The sequence below is a fragment of the Solea solea genome, chromosome 9, assembly GCF_958295425.1.
Source record: "Solea solea chromosome 9, fSolSol10.1, whole genome shotgun sequence".
Classification (NCBI taxonomy): domain Eukaryota; kingdom Metazoa; phylum Chordata; class Actinopteri; order Pleuronectiformes; family Soleidae; genus Solea; species Solea solea.
The window spans coordinates 15,916,173-15,932,161 of NC_081142.1; the positions used below are offsets into that span (position 1 = coordinate 15,916,173).

At 40.8% G+C, this 15,989-nt stretch overlaps 2 protein-coding genes across 3 annotated transcripts in view; one reads left to right on the forward strand and one right to left on the reverse strand.

Moving 5' to 3' along the window:
- Nucleotides 1-240: 240 nt before the first annotated feature.
- Nucleotides 241-11,204, reverse strand: LOC131465811 (tyrosine-protein kinase ZAP-70). 2 transcript variants are annotated; one of them, XM_058638720.1, is made up of 13 exons: nt 11,159-11,204; nt 6,151-6,580; nt 4,893-5,053; nt 4,631-4,769; nt 4,458-4,539; nt 4,328-4,350; nt 4,197-4,236; nt 3,525-3,729; nt 3,224-3,430; nt 2,376-2,568; nt 1,946-2,086; nt 1,751-1,863; nt 241-967 (listed from the first exon to the last, which is right to left on the reverse strand). In XM_058638720.1, exons 2-13 carry the CDS (start codon nt 6,553-6,555, stop codon nt 850-852), a joined length of 1,827 nt encoding a protein of 608 aa, XP_058494703.1. In that variant the 5' UTR covers nt 6,556-6,580; nt 11,159-11,204; the 3' UTR covers nt 241-849. The 2 variants fall into 2 exon arrangements, with proteins under 2 accessions (XP_058494703.1, XP_058494702.1); XM_058638719.1 differs by lacking the exon at nt 11,159-11,204 and adding an exon at nt 6,799-7,025.
- A 1,903-nt stretch (nt 11,205-13,107) lies between these two features.
- Nucleotides 13,108-15,989, forward strand: part of adamts10 (ADAM metallopeptidase with thrombospondin type 1 motif, 10) — a 46,236-nt gene continuing 43,354 nt past the window's right edge. The window contains exon 1 of the mRNA XM_058638918.1: nt 13,108-13,266. The gene's annotated coding sequence lies outside the window, so the exon portion shown is untranslated. The remainder of the gene's footprint in view (nt 13,267-15,989) is intronic.

Below are 15,989 nucleotides of genomic sequence, written 5' to 3' on the forward strand. Positions count from 1 at the left end.
TCTTGCTGTCATTTTGTGTTGCTTTGTAGTAGTTTTGTGTCTCTTTGAAGGAATTTTGCATCCATATTTTCTTTTTCTTCTGTTTTCTATCACTTGACATCTTGCCTTGATGCTTCTGAACATTTTTATTTCCATTTTAGGTGAAATTAACCTGTCCATATTTTCACTTTCATGGTCATTTCTCATTGTTTAACTGAATGCATTACATACAAGTCGTTTCACACACAAATGGTTCCTGGTGTGAACATTTTAGACCTTTATTTTGAAAACTCATTAACTCTCAGTCTTGTGTTGCAGTTACTGTTGCCTGGCAGCTCAAACATATACTTCCTTCAGCTATTTCCATTTATTGTACAACACAATCATTTTGAACAACAATACATCATGTACTGATAGGAAAACCAAAGTCAACTCAGTGATTTAATGTTTTCCCCTGTAAATTTGACTCACAGCCCTTTCACATGTATGTTTCAACTCAAAATACCCCTTTAAAACACATGTTATTTACACCAATTATTATAAAGCACATCATAGGTGGCAATAATCCTCTCCAAAACACTATGAAAGACTTTTTCTGCAAGAACATACCTGAATATTAGTTTGCTTATTAACGTGACGACGTTGACACTTACATTCAAACCACAACAGACAGACAGAGATCCTCCTTACATGGCTGATACACTGAAGGTCATCATAAAAATGCACATATATTGTCACTGAGGCCTGCTTAGCTGTGTTGGTACTGTGTCAGTGTGCACTAATCACAAAAAGGTCTTTGTTTTGGTTGTTTAATGGCCAGTTGAAAGGACGCTTTGTGCACCACTGGAACAGAACGTGGCTTGTTTCTGTCTATTCGACAGGCTCAGCAGCTGCTGCAGCTCCCTCAAGCTTGGCCTTGTTCGATAGGGAGTAATGGTACGACCTCATGGACTCTTCCACCTTCTTGAAATCTGGGCGCTCTTCATGCCTAGTGGGAGAGGAAGGCCCAAAGCAGTCGTTAGAAAGGTTGTGATGAATGTAAGACAGTCAGTGCGTTTGCATGCATGTTAAAAGTCAGATTTTAGTCAGACTAAGACAATAACACATTAGTCCAACTAAAATCGACCTAGACTTAGTCAGACTAACCTACCTGGATAATGCAATTCATAGTCTGATTACTCTTGCATGTATACACTTAGTCGGACTGAAGTCGACGTATAAACTGCAGTACTGTTGCTGGAGATCATATGGCTCATGTATACTTGGACTATACTTGGCAAGTTGTCCGATTGTCTGTCTTAGTCGGACTATGACCTTAACGTGATTAAACGGTAAACTGTCAATGTAGTGTCATATGACATGCTAAACCATTTAGCTACAAGCCCCCGCCATTTGTTACTCATTTGTAGTCTAAACATGGCAAAGTCAATTGTTATGCTGATGATAACATAATCTTATATGTTGACATATTTTTGCCTGGTTACAGTCTGCTTTTGACAACCTCCAAACCTCTTTTATCAATTGAATACTTATTCTAACCTGGTTATGACATTGTTATAATCATATTTGATCACTGCCAAACATAAACATATAAAAAAACTAATCAGTCATTCTTGAACCAGAGCTAAGCTTGTTTCTGCTTATTGTCCTAAAACATAAAAATGATGAATCCATGGTATGCTCTACAGTCTTTGGAGAATTTTTGGAGATGTACTACTATGTAAGACAACAACAAACAACATATGCACATATCTGATAATTAGTTTCTCACTTGTATGTCCAGCACTCTTTCATCAGCTCATAAATTCTCTCAGGACATGCTGCTGGACAGTCCATGCGGCTCCCGCTTTCAATGAACCGGATCACCTCTGGTCCTTTCAATTTCTAGACAAAGTCGAAAAAGACGAGAGTTGTAAGGTGGCGTTCGTGACCAAGAAGGGGTTTTGCACTGCAGTGAATTTAGTACCTTGTAAGGCTTCCCTCCGTAGGAAAAGGCCTCCCACATGGTGATACCAAAACTCCACACATCACTTTTACTGGAGAATTTGTGGAAGTTTATACACTCTGGAGCGTACCATTTCAGTGGCCACTTACCTCCACTGCGAGCCTGTATGACACAAGATGTTTGACAATAAGCATACTTATTCAAAATTTGTAGAGGGAAAAGGGGATTGTTCCAAAAGTGAGGTGAGGTGATGTTTTTAGCACCCTAAAAAATCTGCATTTTATATTGGCCACCAGCTACACTGATTTCCAAAGACACGAATCGGCTATAAAAAATTCTAGTTTCTAGTAAGCATTTGTGTAGTGGGATGGCAATCATTGCCAGAAAAGAAAACACTTTTTCTGAATTTGTGTCACTTTGGCCTGTAGCATGATTGAAAGAAAACGTGTACCTTGTAGTAATTGTTGTCTGCTCCCAGGGCCTTTGAGAGCCCGAAATCACTAATTTTGGCGAATTGTTGGTTGACCAGCAGGACGTTACGAGCTGCCAAATCTCTGTGCACAAAGTTCTTCTCCTCCAGATACTTCATCCCCATCGACACCTGGTGCATCAGGTTGACAAGGTTCTCTGGGCTCACGTTGTCCCTGTGGGATAAAAGATGAAAAGCAGGTCTTTCATTTGCCGTGTACTAAAGTAAATCTTCCTGATGCACATCGCATGTGATGAGGCTAAGAAATCCTGAGGTGATTTAAGAGATTGTAGGTAGTTAAGTGCTCTTAACATTGGCAGCTAAGTGTTGCATTTTAGGTAGGAACTTGGAAAAATTAATAATTGAAACCCCTTAAAAGGAGATTTTGGGCAGATCCTTTGTAGTCATGTGATGTCTTGTAGGTCATTTTGCATTTATAATTTGTTTTTATAGTAATTACCATCCCTTCTGTACTCGCTGTCTGAACTGAACTTTGTTGATTTGAATTATGCAAAACGTACTGAACACATTTGCACAGACTTGGTGAAGGAATGAGACCTGAGTCAGAGAAGGACAAGTTTTGATCATTTGTTTGGCCTTGGTAAAGGTTTGTGTTCTATTATATTTATGTTAACAAATGCAGATTTGTGTGTGATATTAATGCAAACCATATTAAAACACAAGTAATTCCTTTTAACCCACTGCACCTTATGTGTTACTGTATACATTTCTTTTTCTTTCACATGTGTAAATGTCCTTGGAAATAAATGCCGATTCTGATTCTACTGTTTTTAGTCTGATAATGTACTAATGTGTCTACGATTACTCACTTATTGCTGCTGAGGAATTTATTGAGAGGTCCAGCAGAGGCCATCTCCATGACCAGCATCAGATTCTCAGCATTGCAGAGGCCCAGGATTCGTACGATGAAGGGGTTGCTCAGCTGGTACATGATCTCTGCTTCTCTCATCATCTCCTCCTTCACCAGCTTCTCGTTCTCATTCTTCAGCACTTTGATGGCCACGTCTATCTGACCTCTGAATACACCAATAGAAACATTTGCTTGTGTAATGTACATACATAAATCATACATAGGTATAAACTGTATGTTTTTTTTTTTTGCAGACTCACGAGTCAGTCTTCAGGACTCCCTTCTTGACACTGCCGAAGTTTCCAGAACCGAGTTCCACCTCGTCCATCAGCAGCTGACTCCTCTTGATGTTAAATCTCTTCACGTCGTTGGGGTCGTGGTACGGGTTGAACTCGTCGCAGTCCATGGGCAGAACTTCACGCCCTATGGGCTCAGCGGGCGTTGGTGTGGAAGCTGCTGCCACAGCTGTAAAGTGAAGTCCAGCATGTTTAAATCGTATTTTTTATCCATATTTGTACCTTTTCATTTTATATTGATGTGTTTTTATTGTTTTTTCTTATGGTGCAATGCATATTTATATATATATATATAAATATATATGTATATATATATATAATTTTATATATACTGTATATACATATATATATCATATTTATCATTATTATTATTATTATTATTATTATCATCATTAGTATTAGTATTATTATTAGTGATAATAATAATAACAATAAGAATAATAATAGTGGATTACATATATCATATAAGAAGTTAAAATTAAAATTAGCACCTACTCCACCTACACTTTTAAATTGGTACTCATATCTTATAGTAATACAACTGTAACAATGTAATAAGGGGAGAAAAATCTGCTTTCATTCATAAAATGGAGCGGTAGAAACTGCTTTGAGCTGACTGCATTACAGGGGACTGACCTCTAGGTGCCGGTGTGTATCCATTTGCACCAGTCCGCCTCTGAAAGTAAGACAGTGAAACATATCTCAGACAGTGAGAAAGCAGAAGAAAGCTGTTGCTGCCTTAAACAGTGCAGGGTGTCTATACTCACATTTCCAGGAAGACTGGGTGTCTCTGCATGGTCATGAGACACAGCAAGAGTTACATGAACAAATCAAGCAAATAAATTCAATCATTTAAATAATGAATAATGTGAAATAATAACAGATGTTGTTCAGTACTTCCAGCAGGTTTGCCGTTAAGACAAGCCTCTCCAAGAACAGTCACTAGGCCGTCAGGTTTCATCTTCAGGTATTCAACCAGCTGGTGACATTTAAGTTAAAAAGTTTAATTCAGAAAAGGTCATTACCGCAACAGAAATAACGTCTCAAAGGTAAAGGAAATCAGCGTCTACCTGCCAGACAGTGTCAAACTTTGTTCCCTCTGGCATCGAGAATTTCCCTGATTTTTCTTGGAGAATCTGATAGTGGTAAACTGTTTTCCCATACATCATGGAGAGAGCAAAAGTACCTGAATCCTCTCTTTCTCTCAATCTGAACAACACACACACACACACACACACACACACACAAAAGGTTGTACTACTTGTGCAGTAAATAAAAAAACACACATTTTAGATACAGTAGATCTGCAGAGGTCGAGTCAACATCACTTACAGAAACTTTCCATCTGGTTGTGCTCCAGAGTAAAGCCGCCTCTCGCCTTCCTGCCGGGTGATTTTCCCATGATACCAGGGCATCCTCTCGTGGGCCGTAGTGGCGATCAGCTTCTCAAGCTGAGGAGCTTGACTGATGATGGCCTGCTCCATGGCTTCCCCCTGAAGCCAAAAAACAGAACGTTTAAGTGTATTTCGTACACTTAATTAAGTGTATGAAATGTATTACTGTATATTAAAATTATTATATTATTATCAGTTTGTTCTGGCCAACTGAAGGATCAGACAGTCACTGGTATACTTTCATAAATAAGACAATACTCAGACTACTGCCTACCTACATTTGTACCTTCATTTCACTGAGAAGTGCTGATCAGTAGTCAAGATCATTTGTTGCTTTCTGTTCCATTTGCCCGTACTGAACTGGGTAAAAGGGCTTTTGTACATTCGGCACCTTTTTGCATGTAAATTGTTGTAGAAACACTGGAAACTAACTTGAGTTAATTTCACTGGACGCTTTCTAATCCAAACTGAGAGTTCTTGAGACTGACTCCTCAACATGCACTTGTTTTTCATAATATGCTTGTAAATTTAATCTGGATTCTTTTTACTTGTTTTCTGATTGTGTTCTCACTGTGTAAATGTGTTACTGTTGAGCGTTTGCTACTGCCTTATAGCACTTTTCTAGTCTTGATGACCACGCAAAGCTGCTTCACACTACAGTTTTGCCGCCATTCACTCACAGTTTCATATAACACATCAAGATTTTTTCTATCATCTTTCATACCCATTCTGTTGCATGTAGACTAGCAACGCTGGGAATTGAACCCACAACCAGTTGAAAGATGACTCCCTCTACCACTGAGCTACAGTGGCACCCTATAGTTGTGTTTCAATCGTGTGTTGTCTAGTGACATTTCTGCACTGCACACAGGAAGCGATTTGTTTTATGTCAAGACAGACAGAGGCAACCGCACCACTGTGCTAGTAAAGCAAGACGACTTTAAATGGGTTGGAATATGACTGGAAACACAAAGAAGATAAAATTGTACTGCTCAAAAAAGTCAATCAGCAGTTTTAAACCCTTTCTCTCTGTCAGGTCTGATAGTTTTGCTTGGCAGAGCCCTTTTTTTTGTAGATGAAAGACACTGTTATTTGTTTTGATTTGATTTGTAAAGTTATACACAGTATCAGCGATACAATTGAATTAAGGCCTTAAATATTTAACAGTCACAGTTCTACAGAGAGCAGAGCCTCACCTCCAGGTTCCAGGTCTGCCTCACGTACTCTCTCAGCATGTTTTCTCTCAGGCTGTCAAAGACCCCGGGTCGTATCGGTGTATCAGGAGGCCGCAGGCAGGGCTTCCTCAGCATGCACACCAGCCCATCAGGGTCTTTGCTGTAGAACTCACAGAGCTCTGCGGGCCCACAGTGAGGCTTCCCCCCTGTGATGCAGTACGTGCCGTTGAGCTGCTTCTCTATGGTGTAGTGGTGAAACTCCAGGTTCCACACAAGTGAGAGGACGTAGCCGCCCAGACTTCGGAGACACTGACGAAGCAAAAAGAGGCCATCGGACATGCCGGCCAGTTTCAGATTCTGCTCAGCGTCAGAGCGACCGATGCTGCCGTAGAAGAAAGGCAGCTCAGCTGCAGGGTCAGTGGACATGGTAAGACTTCAAGGTGGAATTTGGCTATAGATGGTGGAGAGAAACCAGAGAAAAATGATCAGCATTTCAACAAGTACTAAAGTATAGCAGAATATGAGCAGGGCACAACATTAAATCTAGTCTGCGACCTCAAACCTGTCTACACTCTCTGTACGACCGGCCTTCATCTTCCGAATTATTTGTTGAATAATTGTTGAAACGCAACACAATTTAGTGACACAAATCTTTACAAACAGCCTCACCTCCTTTTCTTTTCTAAATAATGGACAGATTGATGTTTGTGTTCAGGTCTGTTGGCTCTACACAGACGAGCTGGAAAGAATCATATGTCTGGGTGAGAAATTTCACAAGCAGCACCCCAGACTGCACAAGTTTGCACATGAACACATTGGTGACAAAAGCCACAACAGGAAGTCGCAGTCCGCCCTCGCAGCCTCCTTTTCGCCGGCATCTCTCTTTTCAGCCGAACAGGTGCTTTTCCGTTGTAGAACATTCCATCTGCTTTAGAAAGTACGCAAGTTTTCCTTTCGTCAGAGGAAAACTTTGGGAGCGGTGACATTACTGTGTTGTCAGATTAACGGCTGCGCACAGGAGCTGAAGTGAGAGTATGAAGATTAAAATCTGGCAGATTGTAGAAATCGGGTGACAGCAGGCAGAAAATGTCTGATGTAGGTCAAGAGAAAAATCTACAGTGAGCATAAAACGATAACACTCTCAGCTTAACACTAAAGAGCAGATAAGAATTAGTTTTTTGCATTTTAGTGACAGTGAATTTGACCTTCACTTTAGTGCGTCGCTCAGGGGCACCCCAGTCCTTGACCTGTCCCAACATTCGATCTGGTGACCCCTCAGTTGCAAGCCCACTGACTTTCCTCTTGGCCATGTAGTTGAGTACTTGAGATCTAAGAGATTTATGCCAATCACAAATGTGCCACGCTGCTTAATCTTTCAATCGTCTGGTGTCTTGTCTTGTGTGGAGGGAAAAATTAACAATAATATGAAGTTAAATGATCACACGATCACACTTGTAAAAAACCTCAGCTTCCTGGCTACATGTTCCTGTGCCGCTGCCCACAGCCACAGTGGACACACAAGCAGCTGCCACAAGAGACGACTTCAAACCGTTCTCACCACAACAAAAGGCTTGCAGACCCTACACTGTGGACACCACACGTGTCTGCAGACAAGTGATGAAAATCTGTGTTCATCTTTCAGAATTACCTAACAATAGCAACCCTAAAAACAAAAGGATCTGCACCCCTCTCAAAAACATTTTGAATAGAGGAGAAGAAGAAGAAGAAGAACGTTGACATATAAAGCAGGGAGGAAGCAGATGACTGCTGGTGTGGATAAGTTGCTCCAAGACAGGAAAGCAAAACAGAGAACTTCAGCAAAGGTGGATATTCACCAAATAAAAATGTTTTTATTGTGGCCTTGGCATTTCCTCTTCTCCACTGCTGCGCCAAAGCAGACCGACTTTCACTTTCAATCTCCACCTGATGCTGACAAGGTAAAATGAACCCAGTAGGTTCAATGTTCATGAAACAAATTAAAGTGTGACGCTTATGTACACACCATGGTTTGAATTACGGGGGAAGCGGAAAGGACACAAGCTCCCCTGAAAGCCTGTTGTGAGACACTGAGTGGGATCTCAATCTGAAACATCGTCCATTTTTGTGTCACAGGTTACAGACTTAAATTTTCCGTACAATAAGATTCCGGAAATAAATGTCTCCACTAATAAACCTAATGTTATTCCTGCTACTACACCTACATTTTAATGTTACGCTCCCTCTTCACTGCGTTGGCACAGTTGCTGTATTTGAGAGAGAGCTGAAGTCAAGCCAACTTTATTTCTGAAGTTTCCGTCTTGATAGAAGACAGTGACCTAAGGTCTGTTATTATTGTTGTTATTTGTCTTTTATGTAAATCCCCAGTAAATACTGAGCATCACAGATCCTGTAGTGATCATCACCAGGGTCTGTAAGAGAAAGTGAATTTAACAACAAACTCTCCTAACGCACCACGACAACAGTATTAGCTGCACTGCCGTTATTTATGACGCGGCCACACTAACCAAAATATTGACAGTTTTCCAACAACGGCCGAGGCCAATTCTCAGCACATCTCATGTTCTTTTCAAAACAGGATTTTTTATGTCTCCTCTTCCTTTACTGTATATCACGAACCACAGAAGCACAGAGGGAAGAGAGATGAGGCGACGCCACATGCTGCATTTACCGAAAGCAGTTTTGAGCCCACAGTGCTGTGTGGGATCTTTTTTAACACTGAGCATGAACGATACTTTAAAAAGGCACAAACAGACTGACAGTGCTCCACTGCATATATCCTTCCACTCTGCATAAAAGATAGGAGTGAGGGGGAAATGAGAAAATGAGCTGTTTCAGAATAAATAGATAAAGATCCAGTGAGCAGTGGAAAAAAGTCCTGGTTGGTGTAAAGTGAAGCGTGCCAAAAGCTACAAACTAGAGAAGGTGATTTCTCTAATTTCTTCGGTCCTCTGAGTCACCTTGGGTGTAAATGAAATATCATCATCAGGAGAAAGATAAGTAGCATTGATTAATAACAGTTCCAAACAAATCAAAAAAAACTCACAACATTTTTTAAGGACAACAACAACATACGATCTTCAGTATAGGCATTTGGGAAGGATTGGCAGCAAATGTACAGAAAAAACTACAATATTCTGTCATTGTATTGACAACAAAGACAGTGAAACCCGATGAAGATGTCATTAGACACATTTCATCTTCATTTCAGGACCTGAATGATCATCGTCATGGAGGTTTTTGGGGCCACTAGAGTTTGCAGGACTCTAGGAACAACACATTTACAGCTATTAATACTATTACAATACTTTTGGTCAAACATGACTGGTATGACTAAAAACAACCGAGGCAGCGTTTCGTAACTTTGTAATAGATTCACTCACTATATTGTTTCCTGTTTATCGTCACCTCTGCCATGGAGCTTGTGTGTTTGGTCACAAATGTCAGTTTGTCTGTTTTTTGTCTGTTAATAATGTGTCTGTTTGCGAGCAGCATAACTCAAAAAGTCATGGACGGATTTGGATGAACTTTTCTGAACTTTTATGTAGGTTACGACCCAAGAAAGGAATGATTATATTTAGGTGGTGATCCAGATCCTGTTGTGTATTCGGGATTTTTCTTTATTTAACAGTTATTGTGCTGATACTGTGGGAAACTAAGTGGCCTTGGCAGAGGTTTGCTCTTTCTGTGCTTTCACAAGTTACTGTTTGTTCCCTAAAGCTTAAGGTAGGGGTCTCAAACTCGTGGCTCCCTAGTCAATGTCTTGCAGCCCTACACAATACATTAGCTTATATTTATCACATAATTCAATTCTACATTTAATTATATATAAGCTTGTCTAGTGTTTTAATTACAATGGTCTACGTAGTATTTTAATTCTGTTTTACTTCTGGTTCATTTTGCGTCATAAATATGTGGGTTTGCTTTTTTGTCGAAAGAAACACTTTTACTTTAAAATAGTGTGCAATATCATCCTAAATACTTTTAATTGCAACATCATGATGGATTATCAACACCCCTGGCCTAAGGTCACATGTTTAGATTGTTTCTAATTGTCTCATCAACAGAAATAAAAAAGAAACATTCGTTTCTTAGCTAATCATTTCGGGTGCACAGTACTGTTTGGTTTCCGGGTATCAGAAAAGATATCAGAAAAACTAATATAAAACCAAATACTATCCAAAAAACTTAACGTTTCACTAACCACAGTCTGTTACAGTTGGGGGATTATGTTTTTGAAGTGGCTGGATATGGTGAGGCAGTAAAAGCAGCACAGATGTGTTGTTAACAATGTACTTATTCTGGCTGTGGACAGGCCATAATTATCATTTGACTGAAGGAAACTCAAACATCTTATTTTGTAAGCACATCTCAACAAATAATGCATAATCCTTAAATAATAATAGGGACTCTTTTCCCCACAAACTAGTCTTCAAATCAACTGAAGGCGTAGGAGGAGTGTAGCGTGTGTCAGATCAGAGGCCCAAACGCTCCAGACTGAGCACTAATTTCCTGCACCGTTGGAAACAGTTCAACTTACATTCAAGTAAACACTTTTTGAAGGTTATGACTCATGTTCATGTTCATCATTCCAAGCTAAAAAAAATTAAATTAGCCTTGCTGAGGTTGATATGGGCTAAATACCAATTTTTATCACTATCTGATTAAATACTGTATGTCATCGGCTGACAATAATAATAAATACTTGTTTTATTTCTGATAAAAAAAAAAAATGTCTGTGGTAAATTAACAGTGTAATTTTTTGTAGATACAGTACGCTTCAGCCTGGGATCACAAATATGTCCAGTCATTTTTCAGAGACGCAGTCAAACACACAGACAAACCCATTTTGTGTTTTCTATTCCAAGCAAAAATGAAAGCTATTTTAACGTTGCACATACACAAGTAATGGCAAAAACAAAAGCAGCTTTTATAGACTGTCATTTAATCTAATCTGTAATATGAGTGCTCTCCCAGTTTAAAGTGTGTTTGTTGTTATTAAATGGGATATAATATAAGAAACTGTACTCACATTTCACAGAGCGAAACAGAGCGATGCTGTTGCTTCGAAGGCAAAGTTTTATCTGCTGATCTGACACCGGTGAAACGTGCTGTCAGTCTGTGGTGGTGAGTGTCTGTGAAACACACACACACACACATGCACGCACGCACGCACGCACACACTCACACACACACACACAAACACACCTGTATATTGCTATCTTTTTAAATCCTGGTTGGCCCATAACAAAATTCACTGAGTGACATTTAAGGAACAGTTCATTGTCTCATCGTCATGTTAAATGTGAAGAGGAGACATTGCTCAGCACACAGATGACACCTCAGCATCCACCGGTCACTACTTTACATTATGTACTATACATAATTATATATAATTAAAAATTCTAGTAATGTTTAAATTGTGTCCGTCTTTTTTTTCCAGAGTAACCACCATGATACCAACACCTGTGCAATACCCTCAGTATTAACCAATTAACACACACACACACACACACACACACATTCTCTCTCCACCTCAGCAGTAACAGCTGCTTCCTCTGAGTTGCACATCAGGCAGCCAATGAGCAGGAGCTCACTGAATCAAGTTAGATAAGATCTGACATAAAAACAAAACATAGAGGAAAGCTGGTGCCTTCAAAATAAAACCCCTCATTGACTAAATATCCAGTCCCTTAAAAAAACAAAAAAAAAACAACATGCCTCTTGAAAATTCAAATTCAACCTGAATTTTCAGTCACTTTATTAGGTCCACAGGACCCCTGGTAAAGTGTCAGGAGTGACACCAGGTGTTCTGAGATGGTCTTCTGCAAACCTTGGTTGTAACGGGTGTTTGTGTGAGTTTCTGTTGCCCTTTTTTTTTATCATTTAAAACCACTCTGGTCCTTCTTCTATCTGACCTTTGGCACCAACAAGGACTGCTTACAATTTGTGACCATTCTCTGGATGCTCTGGACAGGGTGGAGTGTGGAAATCCCAGTAGCTCACCAGTCTGTGATATACAGATCTCTGGCATCAACAATCATTACATGTCATCATGCTACGTTCAAATAAAATCTCCTTTGAACTGCCATGTGATTGACTATTGAGATAGTTGTATTATTTGGTTGAACAGGCGTACCTAATAGTGTGGCCAGTGAGTGTTTGTTTTCATTCAATTTGTAAATTTGGTGTGTAGAAGATAATACTCTACCTCCAAAGTCCACTAGTGGGCTTACAGCCTACACTCGAAGCACTGGGGTAGATATTTTTTTGTGACAAGTTTGATCAGTAGGCCACTCTTGCCTTTGCAGTAAGAGGACCTGGGTTTGTGCCCCGGTGGGAACAAGGGCCTCTCTGTCTGGAGTTTGCATGTTCTCCCCGTGTGTGAGTGGCTTTTCTCTGGTTTTCTCCCACAGTCCAAAAAACAAATTGGACACTCTAAATTGACTGTAGGTGTGATAGTGGGTTGGTTGTTTGTATTTATGTGGCCCTGTGATGGACTGGCGACCTGTGTCCCTCTATGGATTGGCACCAGTGCCCCTCGCAACCCTCATGTGTCGGATAAATCGGTAGAAAATGAATGGATGTTTGATCAGTGTGTATACTTCATTAGTGTCTAACATTATAAGGGTGTAATGGCAGATAATGCATACACTAACTATAAGTATGCATATGTGTATCATAGATTCAAAATAAAACGCTGGGCCTTGCTTTACAGAGGCGGCCATCTTGTGCCACCATGTTTCTACAGCAGCCTGGAAGGATGTGCATTCTGCATTTTGAAGTAGAAGCGTCAGACTATGAACAGTGTCTGTGCCAACATAAACCTTACGTAGAAACCTGCGATGAAATAGAAAAATATTAAACAGCAGAGAAAGGAGTAGAGTAGAGAAATACTTTTATTTTGAAATCCATACCCGGAAGTGTAGCCATTGCAGTGTGACTGAATTGACAGACATCTGTAGCTCTTTGGTTCTGGAAGTGGACGAAGTGGATTCTTCTCCTCCTCCTCCTCCTTCTCCTTCTCCTCTCGGCTCTGCTTCTCCACCGCCGCTGCTGTCGCTGCTGCTGCTGCTGCTGCTGCTTCTGAGGACAGACGCTCTCACTGCGGCGGAAACTTCTGCCAGGAGACGCGGGAAGGTAGGTCACCGACCCCGGCTACTCTGTGTGCTTTTTCATGCACAGCTGTGGAGGTAAACGGTGCTGGCTGTCGTGATGCTGCCAAGACAAGATTTTGATTGTAAAATCAGTTGCAGGCTCGTTCCTCCAGAAAGTCTCCTGGAGACACTTTGAATGTCGCCTTTATTTAGGGTTTTTTTTCACAGTGGAGTCACAGTGTGGGTCATGCTTTGCAACAATATGGAATTAATTCATGTTGTCTGTTAAGTATTCAACATAATTCCTCCCAGTGGAGACTGAACCATTCTTCTCTCCTTAAGAGCTGATGACAGGGCAGAGAGTGTGTGTGTGTGTGTGTGTTTTTGTCTCCTCTAGGACCTTTCTCTGGCATAAACACTGACCTTGTCAGGACCACTTGTCCTCATTGAGACCAAAACCTGGTCCTAGTGAGTCATGGAGACCAAAACCCGGTCCTAGTGAGTCAGAACCTCATTTCTGAGGCTAAGCCTAGAATTGTGGCCAAGCTTAATGTTAGGCATTAATAATATCAGGTCAAGTCTAGTTTTCAAAATGAATGGAGGTCAAGGTACACCTGCATGTGTGTGTAGGTTTGTGCTTATTTGATACATCTCTAGGACCTTTTCTAGCATACCCACTGACCTTGCCAGGTCCCCATGGAGACCAAAACCTGGTCCTTATGAAGCAGAACCTAATTATTAAGGAACTGGTTATATTTGAATTGTGGTTATTTTAAGGTTAGGGTTAGGTGTTAACAGGTCGAAGTTAGGGATAGCCCTGTGTTTAGGCTGTTCTAATGAATGAATGTCTAGCGTCCTAACAATTGCCCACAACAAACATCCGGTACATAAAAAGTAAAATAGACATGCAGGGTCACCAAAATATGCAGGTTTATGTGCTGCATCTCATCTTTATGTAGTTTAATTCAGAAGAGTTTTAATATTTTAGTTAACGTTGGGTTAATACCATCTAAAATGCATTGGTCCATCACTGTATTTGGCTGTATGGAGGTAACAGATACAGCTATCACCAACAATTGGCGCATGAGTCACTACACCTCACCTTTTTATGTTTATCTTTATGAAACATAACACAAGGCTAAGGTACTGCCTTACCTGTACTGATAGCAAAAATCATCCAAACTGTGTTTGAACTGGACTGACAGCATCATGGTCACTGCTCAGTAACGGTGCCAAAGTCAATTTGTGTTTTAAGGTGGTTTACAAACACAGATAGAGAAGATTTAGAAGTGACCTTAAAATGAAATTGCCTTAAATTGACACAAAGTCAGCTGGCAGTCGTCGCGTTTCAAGCTACCGAGCCAAACTGTCGCATTCAAACATCTTCTCAGATGTGACTGCTTGCTACTTTTTCTTCGTCTCGTGTGTATTTTTAGTGTTTTGGACTGTTTGGACGCCGCACGGCAGATAAAAACTGCACCGAAATGATTATGATAAAAGACAGAGAGGGGGAAAAAAACCTCTCCACCACCACCACCATCTGTGCGCTGCTTCCAGTGCTGCTGCTGGCTGACTCGCATCATGTCGAGTCAGCTCTCTCCCTCACTAAATATTGTTTCAGACTTGAGAGGCACATTTTCAGAGTTAAGGGGAGCACATCCGAGGTTCTCCGGCCTGTTTACGTTCCCACTTTTCATCTGCTCACTGTTTATTTGGGGAAATAGAGAAAGGAATGCCTGCCTCTCTCTCTCTCGTTTAGAACGTTTAGTCTGAGATATATCCGTCATTTCTTTGTGTTATTTCTATCACCTGTTAAGGATTTCAAGTGGAGATCTGTGTAAAACTCTTTGCTGCTGAGGTAGACAGAATTACTTCTGACTCGTCACATTCGTCTCACTGGCCTCGTGGTCCCGTTAGGAAGGAGAAGCCGGGTTTCATGAAATGATGAACTGAACCTAAAGCAACTCCCTGATCAAAGTGCAGAGAGAGATGGAGAGGGAGTGAGCGCGAAGGAGCGGGGGAGTGCTTGACTCGAAGCTAAGCTGAGGGACACTTAGCATCTGTTTGCTCCACACAGACTTTACTTTGAGCCGGTCATATGGCTTTGATTAGTGTGCTAGTTTTCGGATCGCTCCACTCTCCCTGGCAACAGTTGGAGACAAGGACAGCATAGTTAGCCCCAGTCCTTAAAGGAAAATAAAAACTCCCCGTGCATCCTTCTCACTGCATGCACAGCAACAGTCGGCAGTGCTCCCTCGAAGATGACAAGTAGAAAAACAAAAAATATGATGTGTCAGAAAACTGTCTGGGACCACGTCGGGACATGATTACTCTGCAGATTTGGCCCACCCTTAAATTCCCACCTAATTATCCTGAGCCGTGCAATTTCTTCTCTCTCTTGTTATAACAACAACCTCTTTCTTCTGCCCTCCTCCTTTTCTGTTCTCCAAATTGTGATTGCGTTGGAAATTGTGTGGCTCAAACCTCTCTCTCTCTCTTGGCTGCGTTAGTGCAGCCTCAGTCCTGTGCAAAAGTCTCAGTCCACCTCCAGCTTTGTTGCCTTTATGTCTGTCAAATTCATTCAGATTGTGACTCAGAAGTTGGTCTTCATGTATTAGCAAACTGTCAATGAGTTTAACTCATATCAAGCACTTTTCTTGAATAAACCTAATGCACATAGTAGAGCTTTTAGCAGATATTTGTCGACATGAAAGAGTAGAACAAACACAGGTTTTACCAATAACAATAATTAGGGTGCTTAAGAGA

Excerpts from the sequence above, each read along its gene's own strand:
- LOC131465811 (XM_058638720.1), bottom strand. The coding sequence starts at position 6,555 with ATGTCCACTGACCCTGCAGCTGAGCTGCCTTTCTTCTACGGCAGCATC. Across the intron at positions 4,540-4,630 it reads AGTTTGACACTGTCTGGCAG|CTGGTTGAATACCTGAAGAT; the intron begins GTAGACGCTGAT and ends AAATGTCACCAG. Across the intron at positions 3,431-3,524 it reads GGAGTCCTGAAGACTGACTC|AGGTCAGATAGACGTGGCCA; the intron begins GTGAGTCTGCAA and ends TGGTGTATTCAG.